Genomic DNA, 17,755 nt, shown 5'->3' with positions numbered 1-17,755 from the left:
AATTCCGTCTCAACTTCAGATATTTCCGGCCGTGAAAAACTATCCCCGACGGCCGCGAGATTTCTAAAAAAGAATTCTTCGTCAATTTTAGAATATTTGACGCCGTTTTCAGCCTCCGAAACTCGGTAATAAGCTTTTTTGAAATATTTTTTCAAATGCTCGAATCTCATTGGATCCGGTGTTTGGTGAAGATTTTCGTTGAAGATAACCAGGGCCCGTGCGGGCCCAGGGAACGAGGTTGGTCTTAAAGTATTTTAATTACAAATTAGAGGTGCATTAGATTGTGAATCAAACAAAGACGGGTGAAACAAACTCCTATTGAACTTTTTCGCAATTGTTATGCATACTTCCGCATCCGCAAGATGGCGGCCTCCATGGAGCGATTTGGTGCGTCAAAGCTTCAAAATTCTCAAAGGATCCAGCAAAATCTGGCTTTTCAACATAATACGTACGTGTTCATTCACAACACCGGCTTCGCCGGCTAATATGACCTTACTGCAAAGCCGCAATGAGCCGGCAAAGCCAAAGCCTCTGTTGAACTTTTTCGCAATTGTTTATGCATACTTCCGTATACACAAGATGGCGGCCTCCATGGAGCGATTTGGTGCGTCAAAGCTTCGAAATTCTCAAAGGATCCAGCAAAATCTGGCTTTTCAACATAATACGCGTTCATTCACAACACTGGCTTCGCCGGCTATAAATGCTCTTCTGGTGCAATACAAGCTGGAATGGACAAGGTGTCCTACGAATTGGACACTAAACCAACTGCATCATCCACAATCAAATATCCAATGGTCATAAAAGCAGGCCCAATGGACGAGTACCCTGGTCAAATTCAAATTTTCTAACATAGCAAACTTCTGATATGCCAAGAAAGAATACAGGCAGCAACAGAGTCTCACAATTACCCCTAAAAACAACAGCATATTTGTTACACAAGGAGTTTATGACCAATGGAGATTGACAAGCCTCCTCCCTGTGGGTAAATTTAATCTTATCTGTTGATCAAAACTTGTGTCCAGCTCGGATGTAGATAAAACCGAGCTTAAAAGGCATTTGCAGCCAGTTTAATAAAAGTCAACATGGTGCAGGAAGTCGGGGGGAGGGTCATCGACTCATCAATAACAACTAAAGGTGTTTTCCCTTAAGGCAACCTTTTAAAATACTGTTGCGGATATGGGATTTCATCCATCCGTATCCGCTTGTAAATATTCCCCTATTTCCTCAATACTTCCCAACTATCCCCAATCCCCCATTCCCATTTTCTGTAAACAACACTCTGTAGACCCGACCTCCCCCTATTTCCCCCATTAAATGTCGTGCCCAGGTCCACCGCATCTCACGTAGACAACTATAGGACATCTTGCTAGTTATTCTTAGTCTATGTCAGTTAAGGACTCGTTTCCATTAATTCTGACTCTTCGTTGCACCAGAATGTGATTGTATGGCACCGTTAGGAAGTTTAGGACCTCCCAATACCTCCCCGCAGCTCTTCCTCACGGTTCAGCAACAACAACAACAACAACAACGGCGGCGGCGCGGGGAGTGCGCGTCCTCACTCCGGCTTGGTTGGTAGGGGGTGTTGGGAGCAACACCAGGCCTTTCCAACGAGCCGCCATTGAACATGTGCTCGACGGGGTTACCAAGTAGGGGCTCGCTGTCAGCTCCTCGTCAAGGGCGGAGCCCGGTAGCCCCCGCACCCAATAGAAGCGGCGGATCGGTCCCATCTGGGGCGGAGCCAACGAGCCGAGGGCGTGTGACTCCCCGCTGAGCATGCGCAGGAAGAGGGAGGTGACGTCAGATGCGCGCTGAGCTTGGAAAGAGAAGGACGCCACCTCCAAGCGCTGTGACACCTCCCCGCATCTCTGGACTGGACCGTGTTTTATCCTGTCCCTGAGCCAAGGTGCACCTTGTGCTATCGACTGCCTGTCCTTCCCTGCCATCAATCCCTGTGTAAGTCAGTCTTGTTCCGTTTGTCTGTGGTCTGTCTGGGATAGATAAGATTGTGTCTAAGTGCCCATCTCTTCTGTGTCTTTACCTCATTACCTTGTAATCTACCCCTTCTCTCCACCACTAATTATATCCTCCTCCGGAGGTCTTGAGAACTGTACCCCTTGCGTCGTTTCATCTATCCCAGTCGTTGTGTCCTTTCCAATCATTGATTTAGCATAGCGCGATTTGGTCAACGTCGGGTGGAATCGGGTGAGTTGGGGAAGAATCGGCGGAACTGTTAGGTCGCGGCAATACCACCGCTCGGTAAATAACATCTAATCCGCGATCCGTAACAATACATTGGGAATAGATCAACTATTGGAAAATAACATATCACGCGAAATAGATTTTAATTCTACCTACTGCAGTGTCAGATGGGGTGAGAACAAATCTACCAGGCTCATGCCAGGCAGCAAAAAGTCGGGCATCTCAAGGCTGTCTTTATTTGATGTCAGGCAGCTTGGGGGAGGCTTACAGAGGGAAAACTACATGGTTACAGCTAATATCTGGGAAATTCGGCCATTGAGGAATGTCTCAGTAACCAACTAGGGTCTCCTTATTGACTGAATCACGAGGGCCCAACTTTGTGATGTCAATGTTGATATCTCCTCAAGGCCCCCCTTGCCTCCCTCTTCACCCTCCTCCTCCCCTCATCCTCCTGCCTAGGTTACTTCAAACTCACACAACCACCTTCTGTAAAATAAACAGCTGAACACTATATAAATGGTTTTTGTACAAGGACTCGGGGAGAAATATATGCTGGTGAGTCATAGTCCTGTATTTGTTCATTACCCTCGCAGGAGGAGAGGGTATTGCATTTGGGTCCGTTTGTTACTTGGACAAAAAAAAACAAAAAAAACATTTTGCAAGTATGTTGTCAACAAGTATGCAAACCCCTCCGGTTTATGTGTGTGTTTGTTTGTGTGTTTGTCAGTCCGCTTACTTATACCCGCCTACAGGTCACAATTTTAAACAGATCTTCACGAAATTTCACCAAATGGTAGAGTTCGTGGTCCGACAAAATCCTATATATTTTTAAGGTCAAAAGGTCAACATAGGCCAAAGTTAAACCACTTTTTTTCAAATTTCTAAAATCCACAATTTTCATCCAATCGACTTGAAATTTGAATCGGATTTACATATCAGCTAACTGAATTCAACTACCAACTATTTTTGACATCAGCATAGGCCAAAAGGTCAACATAGGCCAAAGGTCAACCACTTTTTTTTAAATTTCTAAAATCCTCAATTTTCATCCGATTCACTTGAAATGTGAATGAGATTTACATATCAGCAACCTGAATTCAACCACCAACTATTTTTGAGATCACCATAGGCCAAAAGGTCAACATAGGCCAAAGGTCAACCCCTTTTTACAAATTTCTAAAATCCTCAATTTTCATCTGATTGACTTGAAATTTGAATAGGATTTTCACATCAGCTAACTGAATTCAACCACCAATTATTTGTGAGGTCAAAAGGATGCTCCACTGAGTGCCATTCTGCTTTGTTCTATTTTGCCAAGTGTCGCTCTATGAGTGATTTTTCATGTTTGTTAGTTTGTCTGTTTGTCCGCACAGAATAAATATGATTTTCTCGGCAACCTTTGATCCGATTGACAGGAAATTTCCACCATAGGTGCAAGCTCCACCTGTATAATTTTTTAATGATAATTATGACGTGATATGTCACGTGGTATTGGCGCCATCTTGGAAAAACCGAAAACCTTTGCACCTCTATATCTCCGAAAGCACCACATAGAAAATTTGAGACATGGCTCATTGTAAAGAACTCTCCACGGGGAATAAAATATGTTCATGATGATTCTTCAATCTTAACCCTCCTCCTCCCCTCATCCTCCTGCCTAGGTTACTTCAAACTCAAACCTGGTTATGCCTGGTGTTGGGCTAGCGGCTAGGGTGCCAGCTTAGGATCCTAGGATCCTGGGTTTGAATCCCGGTCGATCGCTGAATTAACGCCAGGGGGGTTGACTCAGCCTGTCATCCTTCCGAGGTCGGCTAATTGAGTACCAGTTCACTGGTAATTCCCTGTTTGTCGTAAAAGGCGACAAAAAGGGTTGGTGGCAGGAAGGGCATCCGGCCGTAAAACATTGCTTCAAAAAGGGGACCAACAAAAACAACAACAACCACGGTGCCCGAAAAAGGCCAACCCCCGCTTTGCGGGGGAAAATGGCCTCTAAAGGTGGTTTTATTTTATTTTAATGATGATGTCGTAGATGCCTCCATTATGACGTCATAATTCGACAAGTACAAAACTTCATCCGATGAAGATGAAATTTCTTGAGCGTCATCTAGGGATAAATTGCTGGAGAAAAAAATTAATAATTATGACGTCATAGGTCACGTAGTTCGGCCGCCATCTTGGAAAAACCGAAAAACTTTTCACCTCTATATCTCTGAATGTGCTGCATAGAAAAAATTGAGACATGGCTCATTGTAAAGAACTCTCCATGGGGAATAAAATATTGTGAATGGTGGTGCCTCCATTATGACGTCATAATTCGACAAGTACAAAACTGCATCCGATCAAGATGAAATTTATTGAGCGTCATCTAGGGATAAAGTGGTGGAGAAAAAAAAAGAATGATGACGTCATCGGTCACATGGTTTGGCCGCCATATTTGTTTTTAACACAAAACCCTTAAAAACGACCGAAAACGCATCCTGGCAAGGGTCTGCAATCTCCGATTGCTCTTTCTTGTTCTTTCTGAGTGTCCGTGTTTTTTGCTGTAATTAAAAATCATACCATGCTTTCTCCCTCTTCTTAGAGTAACAAATACTTCAGATTAAACCACGATAAATGGAGGACAAATTAATGTATTCTTCCACATCCTCCACAACCACATGTGATCACATTATGCATGTACACACCACGGAGGCCGTATACAGCCGTTTGATACTCTCCAAGATTTCGGCTCGGCGTTGTTGTCGGCTGTTCTCTTGTCGATCCATGCGTGCATCTCCAAGTTGACCCATGACCTGTGTCCATCAGAGAAAATGCAGTTCCAAGATGAACAACCGCAATTATTTTATCTTTTAGACTCGCACAATGCACCATTAGCAATGATGATGTATTTCCATTCATAAATTATTACTTTGGGAAAATCTTACATGATATCCTTTCAAAAGCAGAAATAATTGATCACTACCCAAATGCAAACCCTCCAATGGAAACTTTAACAATATGCCAAATTGCTACAAGGATCGAAAATATATGAGCATGGCAATGTGTACACATGGCAATGCCCAGTCTTCATTTTGTTATTTCTCAACTTTTCATAAAATTAACAGCAGGAAGTTCAAGGGAGCAACTTTATTAAAACAATATTTAAAGCAAACATTTTCTTTCCGACTTTTTCAGAATAAACTTTTCACTTTGAAAACAAAAGGCTGACAAAGGTAGATTAGATGTACTCATTCAAATCGATTCCTTCACAAATAAATTTACAGGACAAAAAATAAATAAGAGAGCCAACAAGCTTCTTTTTTTAATTTTACCTCCGTCAACTAAGGTGGACGAGGTTACGTTTCCAGTTTCCACCCGTTTGTTTGTTTGTCTGGAGCAGGATATCTCAAAACGTTATGGATGGATTCAGACGAAACTTGATGGACAAGTTGGGTGTGTGACAAGAACAAATTGATTCGATCTTGGAAAATATCTGGATACGAGAATTTTATTTAATTTTGCAAGTGATTCTTCACAATTGAGAGATAGGGTGGCCAAAAACGATATTTCAAAAAGCATGTCATTTCAAAAAGTTGTAGATGGATTAATGACAACAAGGACATGGTCGTAGGTCATGTGGTACTGGCACCATCTTGGAAAAACTGAAAACAATTGCACCTCTATATAACTAAAAACACTGCGTAGAAAAGATTAAGACATGGCTCATTGTAAAGAACTCTTCATGGGGAATAAAATATGTTAATGGTGCTAATGTGTGTGTGTGTGTTTGGGGATGTGTGTGTGTATGGGGATGTGTGTGTGTTTGTGTGTGTGTGTGTGTGTGTATGTGTGTGTGTATGGGGATGTGTATGGGGATGTGTGTGTGTGTGTGTATGGGGATGTGTGTGTGTGTATGGGGATGTGTGTGTGTGTATGGGGATGTGTGTGTGTGTATGGGGATGTGTGTGTGTGTATGGGAATGTGTGTGTGTGTATGGGGATCTGTGTGTGTGTATGGGGATGTGTGTGTGTGTATGGGGATGTGTGTGTGTGTATGGGGATGTGTGTGTGTGTATGGGGATGTGTGTGTGTGTATGGGGATGTGTGTGTGTATGGGGATGTGTGTGTGTGTATGGGGATGTGTGTGTGTGTGTGTATGGGGATGTGTGTGTGTGTGTGTGTGTGTATGGGGATGTGTGTGTGTGTGTGTGTGTGTGTGTATGGGGATGTGTGTGTGTGTATGGGGATGTGTGTGTGTGTATGGGGATGTGTGTGTGTGTATGGGGATGTGTGTGTGTGTATGGGGATGTGTGTGTGTGTATGGGGATGTGTGTGTGTATGGGAATGTGTGTGTGTGTATGGGGATGTGTGTGTGTGTATGGGGATGTGTGTGTGTATGGGGATGTGTGTGTGTATGGATGTGTGTGTGTGTGTGGATGTGTGTGGATGGGGATGTGTGTGTTGGGAATGTGTGTGGGAATGTGTGTGTGGGGATGTGGGTGTATGCGTGTGTGTGTGTGTGTGTGTGTGTTTGGGGATGTGTGTGTGTGTTTGGGGATGTGTGTGTGTGTGTGTGTGTGTTTGGGGATGTGTGTGTGTGTGTTTGGGGATGTGTGTGTGGATGTGTGTGTGTGTGTGTGGATGTGTGTGTGTGTGTGTGTGTGTGTGTGTGTGTGTGTGTGTGTGTATGGGGATGTGTGTGTGTGTGTGTGTGTGTGTGTGTGTGTGTGTGTGTGTGTGTGTGTATGTATGGGGATGTGTGTGTGTATGTATGTGGATGTGTGTGTGTATGGGAATGTGTGTGTATGGGGGTGTGTGTGTGTGTGTGTGTATGTATGGGGATGTGTGTGTGTATGGGGATGTGTGTGTATGGGGGTGTGTGTGTGTGTGTTTGTGTGTATGTGGATGTGTGTGTGTGTTAGTGTGTATGGGGATGTGTGTGTGTGTGTGTGTGTGTTAGTGTGTATGGGGATGTGTGTGTGCATGGGGATGTGTGTGTGCATGGGGATGTGTGTGTGCATGGGGATGTGTGTGTGCATGGGGATGTGTGTGTGCATGGGGATGTGTGTGTGCATGGGGAAGTGTGTGTGCATGGGGATGTGTGTGTGTGTGTGTTTGGGGATGTGTGTGTGTGTTTGGGGATGTGTGTGTGTGTGTGTGTGTGTGTGTGTGTGTGTGTGTGTGTGTGTGTGTATGTTTTAGTGTGTTTGGGGATGTGTGTGTATTCGTGTGTATGTGTTCATGTGTATGGGGATGTGTGTGTGTGTTAGTGTGTATGGGGGTGTGTGTGTGCATGGGGGTGTGTGTGTGCATGGGGATGTGTGTGTGCATGGGGATGTGTGTGTGTGCGCATGTGTGTGTGCATGGGGATGTGTGTGTGCATGGGGATGTGTGTGTGTGCATGGGGATGTATGTGTGCATGGGGATGTGTGTGTGCATGGGGATGTGTGTGTGTGTGTGTGTGTGTGTGTGTGTGTGTATGGCGATGTGTGTGTGTGTGTGTGTATGGGGATGTGTGTGTGTGTATGGGGATGTGTGTGTGTGTATGGGGATGTGTGTGTGTGTGTACGGGGATGTGTGTGTGTGTCTGGGGATGTGTGTGTGTGTGTGTGTGCGTGTGTGTGTGTGTGTGTGTGTATGGGAATGTGTGTATGTGTGTGGGGGGGAGGGGGGGGAGGGGGGGGGGATGTGTGTGTGTGTGTGTGTGTGTGTGTGTATGGGAATGTGTGTGTGTATGGGGTTGTGTGTGTGTGTGTGTGTGTATGGGGATGTGTGTGTGTATGGGTGTGTGTGTGTGGGGGTGTGTGTGTGTGGGTGTATGTGTGTGTGTGGGGATGTGTGTGTGTGTGTGTGTGTATGGGGATGTGTGTGTGTGTGGGGGGGGATGTCTGTGTGTGTGTGTGTATGGGGATGTGTGTGTGTGTGTGTGTATGTATGTGTGTGTATGGGGATGTGTGTGTGTATGGGTGTGTGTGTATGGGGATGTGTGTGTGTATGGGTGTGTGTGTATGGGTGTGTGTGTATGGGTGTGTGTGTATGGGTTTGTGTGTATGGGTGTGTGCGTGTGTGTGTGTGTGTGTGTGTGTGTGTGTGTGTGTGTGTGTGTGTGTGTGTGTGTGTGTGTGTGTGTGTGTGTGTGAAAAAAGAGAAAGCGGGGTCGTATGAAAGTGGGAAGGCAGAGGAAAGTTCTAAAGTGGCAGTTCTAGTTATTATTATTATTATTAATATTACTGTTACAAAGCTTTCTTGCGTTAGTGCAACAATTACATGGACATTATCACCTGGCCTAGTTCCTCGTTGATCTCTTCGATTCTCCGTTTTGCATTTTCCACCTCCTCAGTCAGCTGGGCTTCTTGTTTCTTCTGATCCTCCAAGGAGGATCTGAAAATATCAATCATAGAGAATACCAAAATCAGTTGCAGCACCCATCCATTTGGTCAGTCATGACCAAGTATTGAAGAGCTTCGTTTTGATGCAGTGGCTGCAGGTAGCATCATTTACTGGGGGAGGGGGAAGAGGCTGTGCTGCCGATTTATAACTTGTTCATAGTGCCGGAAATAAATCGCCTACTCTTCATGGAGGACACTGTGGGATATTCAACATCCACCAACTTGTGGTGGCAAACAGGATAAACAGTTTAACGTCAATCTGAGGGATGGCACACATTTTGAAGCCTCGGCGGGCATGCAAAACACCAGGATGACAGTTTATGGCTGGCTGGAGATTCAAACCTAAGCTAGACAGCTCAGAGGTGAGTGTGTGCACCGCTCAGGCTTACTAGCTGCCAGCTCATTGAACAGCTCAAATGTCAAGAGAGATTATGGAATATATATAAATACAGTTTTATACAAAAACAATTTCCACTGACAGTCCTCAGAAATTCTCAAATCAAATGAGGCAAATGGTCAGAAACCTACCGGCTGGTGACAATGTACTCCTCTAGCTTATCAACTCTCTTGTGGTTTTCCTCAATCTCTCGAAGCTTCTGCTTTATTTTTGCCTGCGCACCAACAAAATATATATTTTTTATGCTAAACATTGAAAACTGCTGAAGCTACAGTCATGTTAGCATGTGCAGTCTTCGAGACAAATTTCTCTAAAATAATAGGAAAACTTTTTTGCCTACTATTCATCAAAAATCAAAAGTTTCTTGATTATCTGTTAAATCTGAAGGACTCGTTGAATAAACTTCGCTCAGTTGCACAATATATTCACATGCTATTAAAAGTATTAACTCAAATTGAATGTAAATAATTGTACAACTATTGGAGCAAAAAATGTAATAAAAAAGTGCAAGTAGTGGATCCAGACCTCCGTGTCAATCTTCTTCCTTTCCTCAAGCTCGAGCCGGTCCTGGTCGGTCTTCTGATCACGATTGAACTTCTCAAGCTCCTGAGCGAGTACAGCAGCTCGTTTGCTCGCCTCTTCTCTTAGGTTGTTGTACGTCATAACCTGAAGAAGAAAACCAAAAGTGGTTCACTCAAACAAGATTCCTTCAAAGAGCTCAGCAAATGAACAAGTCAATTACTTTTTATCTCTCCCACCAAAGGTGGATGGAGGTTATGTTTTCACCGTTGTCTGTTTGTCTGTCTGTCTGTATGTGAACAGGATATCTCAAAAAGTTGTGGATGAATTCAGACAAAACCTGATGGACAGGTTGGTTGTGTGACAAGGACAAATTGATTTGATTTTGGTGAAGATCCGGATACAGAAGATATGAGATTTTTTAAAAGCGATTTTTCACCATTAAATGATGGGGCCAGAAAGGATATATAGCATGATATTTCAAATAGTTGTGGACGACTTATGACAAAACTTGGTCGTTGAGTTGAATAAGTGACAAGAATAAGCCAATTAGATTTTGGTTCAGGTCCGGATCTAGATCGGTGTGTGTGTGTATATCGGGATACAAGACAAACTGTTCAGCCTGGCTGAGGTATGCTCTTTACTGAGTGCCGTTCTCGTTTTTGTAATGTCCATATACAATGGCAAATCCTAAGCTTATTTATTGGTTTAAACACAAAAAGATCATCACAAACCTGCGATTCCTCCAGCTGTAGGTCCCGGCCCTGGCTCTGGCTCTCTTCTTCGATGCGCTCTTCAAACTCCTGCCGTGCCTTCTCAACTTCACGCTGCTCCCGTTCAAGCTCGTCAATGTCTGCTTTGTGCTTCTTGTACTGCTTCTGTGCATTCTGCAACGACTTTCGTGCTGCATCAAGCTTTTTCAACTTGTGTGCGGTGTTCTCCTTTGCTTTGATGTATTGAGGACGCTTCTGGTTCAGATCAGAGTCCTTTTCCCTGGAAATAATTGACAGTAAATGCCAAAGATTTTTACATTAAACATAAGCTTCTTCATGACAGTCTTTGATGGTTACTAGCTTGTTATTTGGTTATTTGGGATTGATGACACACAAAAGTATGTTATGGGATGCCCTTACTTTATCTCCTTTTCCATCTGCTGCTGCTCACGGCTGAGCTTTCCATAGTCTTTCTTTTTGTTTTTCATATCTTCTTCAACTTTATCCACTCGCTTGGCCTCCTTATCAATGTCCTTGTTTCTGGTGACAACCATACTCAATGCTGTACAATATCATCATTGCAGAACACATTTTACACAAAGTTTTGTCCACTTTTCATCTCACCAATGCTTGCTTTGTAACATAAATTAGTCCCATAGACACCATCCCAATTTAACAATGCTGATACTGTACATCAGTGACTGGGAGGCATTATACCAAGGCTCATAAAAGAACGAGATAACAGATTGTTTAAAAAGTCAAGTACTGAAAGGAGGGCAGTGTGACAATATTTGGACAAAACAACAACAGAGAGGATGGGAGGAAACAAAGTAAGCTGTAAGTTGGAGGATAATCACTTTACATTATCTCAAAAGCCAAATTTAAATCCAGTTTTGTCACATGGTCATAAATATGAACATTCTAAATGACGATAAACAGATGCCAACCTTGCAGCATGTTCACGCATTAGTTGTTTGATGTCATTCTCCACATATAACAGCTTGAAAAGCTGCAAATGCAACTGTGCAGTAGCAAGCTCATCCTGGCGCCTCTGGTAGCGCTCGGCCTTGTGGAACAAAGCATGATCAGAAATGTTGTCCTCAGTCTCATCAATGTAGTCAAACACGAAAGATTTCCAAATGTCTCAAAACATCCTTCGTATTTCAAACAGTAGCAATCTTTGTTGAAATATCGGCTCAGAAATAAACCCAAAAAATACTGGAGACAAAAGCACGAGTCATACCTCATCTTTCTCTTGTTTAGCCTCTTTTCGCTCTGCAGCAATGTTTTTTTTGCGATGGTAGTTAAACTGAGTGTCTTCTTCTGCCTTGATCATCTCACGCTTGCAATGCTCATACTCAGAAGCAAGCTCACCTGACCTGCTTATCTCCTCAAACAACTGCGTCCGTTCTTTGGGGTTCTTCATGGCAATCGATTCCACAGCACCCTGTTGGACCACAACCACATAGGTCCAAGCACTGGACATCACATAATTAATATACTAGAATGGTACTGTAGATGTCGCAAAGTGGACCAATATGCCTCCACCCATATTATTATATAATTATACATATTTGTACCAAGTTTGACTTGGATCCCTTCAGCCGTTCTTAAGTTATTGCGGTAACGAAATAATTTTTACTTAACATGACCTCTGACCTTTGACCCCAACATTTCAGTTCATATTTACATTATGATACATACTTGTACCAAGTTTGATTTAAATCCCTGTTCTAAAGCTATCCTATTTTTACCTGACATAACCCCTGTCCTTTGACCTCTTGATGCCATAATCCAATCAGTTCATCTTTGCATCATAGATACCAATACCAAGTTTGTTAAAATTCCCATCACTGGTTCACAAGTTGGCAGGGTAACAATTTGTACTTAACATGACCTCTGACCTATTGACCTCAAAATCTAATCAGTTCATCTTAGCATCATTATATGCAATGATACCAAGTTTGGTGAAAATCCCATGACTGGTTCACAAGTTAGCTTGGCAACATAATTTTTACCTAACATGACTTCTGACAGATGACCTTTGACCCCTTGACCCCAAAATCTAATCAGTTCATCTTTACATTATACATACCCGTACCAAGTTTAACTTAGATCCCTTCAGCCGTTCTCAAATTATAAACATATTACAGGCTCTGCCTTTGACCTCTTGAACCCAAAATAAAACAAGTTCATCTTTGCATCATAATACATACTTGTACCAACTTTGATCAATATCCCATTACTAGTTCACAATCTGCAGTAACAGAACTTTTAACTAACATGACTTCTGCCCTTTGACCTCATGACCCAAAATCGAATCAGTCCATCTTTACCTTATTATACATAGCTCACCAAGTTTGACTCGGATCCCTTCAGCCGTTCTCATGTTAACACGATAACGAAAACCTATCACGGACGGACAGATAACCCGAAAACAATGCTTCCGGCGACTTCATTGGCGGATGCATAACAACAGTGTACAGCACCAAATATTTTGCAACACCACCCTTGATTAAGAGGTGGACTCTATCTTATAAAATAAAAAAAACTAGAACAATGCGACTGTGTTGCCAATATGCTTCCGCAAAATCCCACAACGGGTAGATGCCTTCGTTCACTGTCCTAAAAATAAACATGTTTGATTCAAATCCCTTCAGCAGTTTTCAAGTATCACATTTTCACCAGCCATGACAAGTTACACATCGATCGGTGAAGCAGTTTCAGTGAAGGGAATTTTTTTAATATCCGCTTTCAAGCTAATATGGCTGCCATACCACATGACATATGACTTTTAAAAATGTACACTCTGCATATGTATGGGTTGGGGATCACGTTTGTGAAGTTCCATGTTGATCGGATAAGGTTCGTTTTTCTATCCAAGATGGCTGCCAAACCATGTGACTTACGACATCATTTTCAAACTACAGTATATGCAACAGTGCTGTTAGATGATATTTGTAAAATTTCGCATCAATAGGGTAAGCGGGTTCAGAGATATAATTATTTAATATTTTCCTTCAATCCAATATGGTTGCCACACCATGTGACCAATTATGTTTTTGTGATAATCTTTTAATCGCCATGCCTAGTCAATGACACACGTAAAGTTTCGAGTCAATGGATTTGGTGATTTGGGAGAAGATGTTTTTTTAAGGTTCTAGGTTAAATCCAATATGGCTGCCAAACCATGCAACCTATGATGTCATAAATTTAATATTTCAACACAAATGAGTCATAGATCATGTGCATGCAATTTCAGATTTTTAGGATAAGGATTTCATTGAAACATTTTTGGCTGGAATACTACTTCAACTATGATGTTATCATTATCATGCTTTTGTTCCCCATTGGGAGTACTTGACAATGCGCCAAATTTCAATTTTTTCCATTCAGCGGTTTCCGAGAAATATTTTTTAATTATTTGCGTTTAATCCAAGATGGCTGCCATACCACGTGACCTATAACATCATAATTATCATAAAAACTTTCTGCATGGGGGTCACTCCTACCCTGAAAGTTTAATCTCAATCAGACATATGGTTGCTGAGAAAAACGAGGTTTAGTCCGTACGGATGAGCGGACGGACGCACGGACGGACAACACGAAAACATAATGCCTGATTACACCACCTTTGGGTGCAGAGACATTTAAAAAAAAACTGATTTAACATCAATCGTCCCCCCAATAATATTTCTGATGGAACATAAGAATTACCTTAGAAGGAAATTATAGGTGCTCATGCAAAAACACTCTCATAGCAAGGAATTAGCTCGGTGGTTTGCCATTGCCGACCTGACAGTGGTCTGTTTAGGAATTTGGAACTTGGCCAGTGTGAGCAAATAATAACCTATTTATTTTCAAAAAGTAATGCGAGATCTTCAACATGCACAAACGAGTGCCTACATAAGGAATAGCTAACGAAACCCATCCAAAGGAGAGCAAACTATTACAACAACTCCCTACCAAAGAAACATCAGAACAAATTGAGCTGAAATGCAAATTAATACACTACGTTTTGAGCTCTGCTCTCAGTTGCAAAAATGTTTATCAAGTGAAATAAAAATAAAACAATATATAAAAAGACTTGATGCTTATTATAAAATACGATTGTTTATGGAATTGTATATCAAATATAATTATTAACTTGGTAAGGACAACATTGAAAAAAAATCCAAAAATATTATTAAATGCTACATTATCCAAGGTTCATAAATCCAATCCACAAGTTTTTTAAGCATACTTAAAATGGATGAATAATCTTCAATAAAAATGATCCAAGATCTGTCCTGGTACATTTGGTGCTCCACAAGGGTCAGTTTTGGGACCCATTTTATTTTTAATTTAGTTGCTACAAAAATAAAACATGAGCAAAATGCAAAACTCAAATGAGACAACAAACGCTACCTGAAAGACCAGGAAGTTTCTCGCTTTGATGAGGATCCCCAACTTCTCCAACTCTCCGTTGTACTCCTGCAGTGGCACAACTTTGCTATTGATGCGGTATTCAGATGATGTTCCTGCAATCGACAACAAATCCTACAATGAAACTTTTCTTTGACCTCCAAAATCATTTTTTTAAAGCAATCAATTCTGACTGGTGGAATTGAGACAAAGTCCAATTATAACAACACCTCTTATGCAGATGCGTCTGAAAGGTTTTTAAACCATGTATTACACATTTCTATCCTCAGGACCCTCTGTGCTATAACATTCAACTTGGTGGCAAAAACTGCGCTTTTACTTCGACTTATCAAAACATTTTCCTTTTGATCCAAAGTAGGTCTCGTCATTATCTTGCACAAAGTCTGGGATATTTCCCCTTTTTTGGCAGATAGAATTCCTCTTTATAATTCAAGGACCAATGGGCAACTTACCAATAATACAGCGAGTGAAGGTCCTTTCGGTGCCATTCGTCTCCTGAAAGAACATGCTGACATAGGCTCGGTTTGCTGCAGGCTTGCCAACAGGAGCGCCATGTATGAGATCACGCAGGGACTTGACGCGCAGGTTACTTGTGCGCTCACCCAGCACAAAGCTGATGGCATCCATGAGGTTTGACTTTCCTGCCCAGTACAAGCCCATAAATACAATTTGCTTTGACTTCATAAAACGTCATAAATGGATAAATTTTAATGACTTTTGGTTAAGGGTGCTTTTCTTGTAACAGGAACAACTAGTCACAATTTAACCTCATTGGAAAACTAGAACTGCACTCTTAGAGGTCACGACGTCAACCAATATGCCTCTGCACACAATATTACATCATTAAACATACTTGAACCAAGTTTGATTGAAATTCAGCTGTTTGAAAGTATCACAGTTTTACCTGACTTTGATGCTGAAATCTCATCAGTTAATCTTTGCAACACAAGTCTAAAAAAAAAATACCAGTTGATCATCCCCGCCCACTTCCTTTTATGTTACATATTATTTTTGGCAAACATCCCCAAAATAATCCATATCTTCATGTATGACTGGCACCATTCTTTTAATCGCAAATTTCCCTAATGTCGATACTCTTGAGTTTTTATAGTTTCTACCGAGCAGCAGCGCAGAGGGCTGTACTGCCGCTTTCCGTTCACAGTCCTGACATCGTATGCTCGATATGAGAGCAATACTGATCTCTATACATCTCTATACATGAATCCCTGGTGTTGGGCTAGCGGCTAGGGTGCCGGCTTAGGATCCTGGGTTCGAATCCCGGTCGATCGCTGAATTAACGCCAGGGGGGTTGACTCAGCCTGTCATCCTTCCGAGGTCGGCTAATTGAGTACCAGTTCACTGGTAATTCCCTGTTTGTCGTTAAAGGCGGCAAAAAGGGTTGGCGTCAGGAAGGGCAGCCGGCCGTAAAACATTGCTTCAAAAAGGGGACCGAAAAACAACAACAACCACGGTTCCCGAAAAAGGCCAACCCCCGCTTTGCGGGGAAAAATGGCCTCTAAAGGTGGTTATTTTTTTTTTATACTGATCTCTATACATGTCTGCGTATGCAAGTTATATCGCAGCCGCTACACTGGCTACAGTAAAATTCAGTGCACGCTTCCGATCAAGATGACGCAAAATGCGACTGGTTTTAAAACGAGCAAATTACACGACCGAATGTAGTGGGTTTTTTTTGTATTTTGCCATACATTTGTATGTTTCGAACTGTGGATTTTATTTTTAGTAAGACTAGTGAGTGTGTAGGTGACATATTGGGTATATGACCCACGTCATGTTGTTTGTTTGGGGTAGAAAACCCACATGTCTGGCAAATGACTCATGTCATGGGGGTGAGGGGTGTGGGAGGTAAAGAAAAACTGCTTTTAAAATGGCATGCCATGTACAATGTACATGGTGGCCATTTTGAATATATATATATATTTAAAAGCAAAGAAAAAGGCCTCCTTCCATTAAAAAAAAAAAAAAATCTGGACAATAAACGTTTTTTAAAAAATTTGGCCTAATATATACGTATACCAAGTTTGGCCAAAATTATATTACTGGTTCACAAGTTAGCACAGTAACAGAATTTCTACCAAGCAGGACCTCCAACATCTTGACCCCATAATGTAATCAGTTCATCTTTACATCATTATACGGTACATTTTTTTCCCCCCAAGTTTGACTTGGTTCTCTTCAGCCGTTCTCAAGTTATTGCAATAACGAAAACCTATCATGAATGCACGGACGCACACACAGACCGTGTTATGAAATCAAGTCGAGACCTCTTTTCCAGATATGAGGTTTTATTCAAATCTATCTCCACATACCCTATAACACGTAATAAAAGAATAATATTATAACTACAGAGAAAGAACGAAATGGCATTTCCAACTAATCCATAAGCATGCAAATGACCATTTAACATTCCCCATCATACCTTACTCAAGTGTCTGCTCACAGAATACAGAAATGAAGCCAACTCCCCCTCCTTCCTACCCTGCATTCCGTTATATATCAACTCCTCAGTGTCATCCCACAACCGAATCTTCTTCTTCATATTTCATCACAGACAGAAAGCCGCACGAAAACATAACAGCTCTGGTGACTTCATCAGCGGAGACATAAAAATGTAAGCCAATGTTTTGCTATCAGTGAACGTTCACACAAGAGGACATTTGGACTCTTATCAATACAACATCGATTCAATCGATACCATACCCGTATGTACCCCGTACATGCAGGCTGTTAGGCTGTCATCCAGTATCGATTTTTATTCATGTCAAATACTCACGTTCAGAGGGGGGTACATTTGACTCAACTGTTCGGTATGGGCTTTTCCTGAAGTCCAATATTCCTGACGATGTCATGCAGAGCAAATGGAGTCATTTCAAGAACATCCTGATCCAGACAAGTATCCTTATTCTGAAACGCTGTGTTTTCTGTCACACAAGTTTCAGAGTCGGGTTGGTTCAGTGAAATCACAGCAAGAGCTACATGGCAGCAGATACACTCCACCTCGCTCGCCATTATGACACCTTGCCCCCATGTACTGCACACCAGTCGGTGTTTTCAGTTCTCACACCTCACACCTGCCTCCAGACTTTCATCGATCAACTGCGAACTGTCATCATT

General features: G+C 42.0%; 1 protein-coding gene across 1 annotated transcript in view; it reads right to left on the bottom strand.

The window, feature by feature from the left end:
• The window catches only part of LOC137425135 (structural maintenance of chromosomes protein 1A), a 139,390-nt gene that overhangs the window by 108,894 nt on the left and 12,741 nt on the right, over nt 1–17,755 (bottom strand). Inside the window, exons 2-11 of the mRNA XM_068113262.2 lie at nt 15,073–15,261; nt 14,603–14,715; nt 11,439–11,642; nt 11,143–11,261; nt 10,616–10,735; nt 10,217–10,475; nt 9,489–9,629; nt 9,095–9,177; nt 8,459–8,558; nt 4,884–4,991 (exon numbers count right to left, since the gene is read on the bottom strand). Coding sequence (XP_067969363.1) covers nt 4,884–4,991; nt 8,459–8,558; nt 9,095–9,177; nt 9,489–9,629; nt 10,217–10,475; nt 10,616–10,735; nt 11,143–11,261; nt 11,439–11,642; nt 14,603–14,715; nt 15,073–15,261 — 1,436 coding nt within the window. The remainder of the gene's footprint in view (nt 1–4,883; nt 4,992–8,458; nt 8,559–9,094; nt 9,178–9,488; nt 9,630–10,216; nt 10,476–10,615; nt 10,736–11,142; nt 11,262–11,438; nt 11,643–14,602; nt 14,716–15,072; nt 15,262–17,755) is intronic.

Source organism: Myxine glutinosa, chromosome 4 (assembly GCF_964187855.1).
Source record: "Myxine glutinosa chromosome 4, kmMyxGlut1.1, whole genome shotgun sequence".
Classification (NCBI taxonomy): domain Eukaryota; kingdom Metazoa; phylum Chordata; class Myxini; order Myxiniformes; family Myxinidae; genus Myxine; species Myxine glutinosa.
This window is presented reverse-complemented; position numbering and strand designations above follow the sequence as displayed.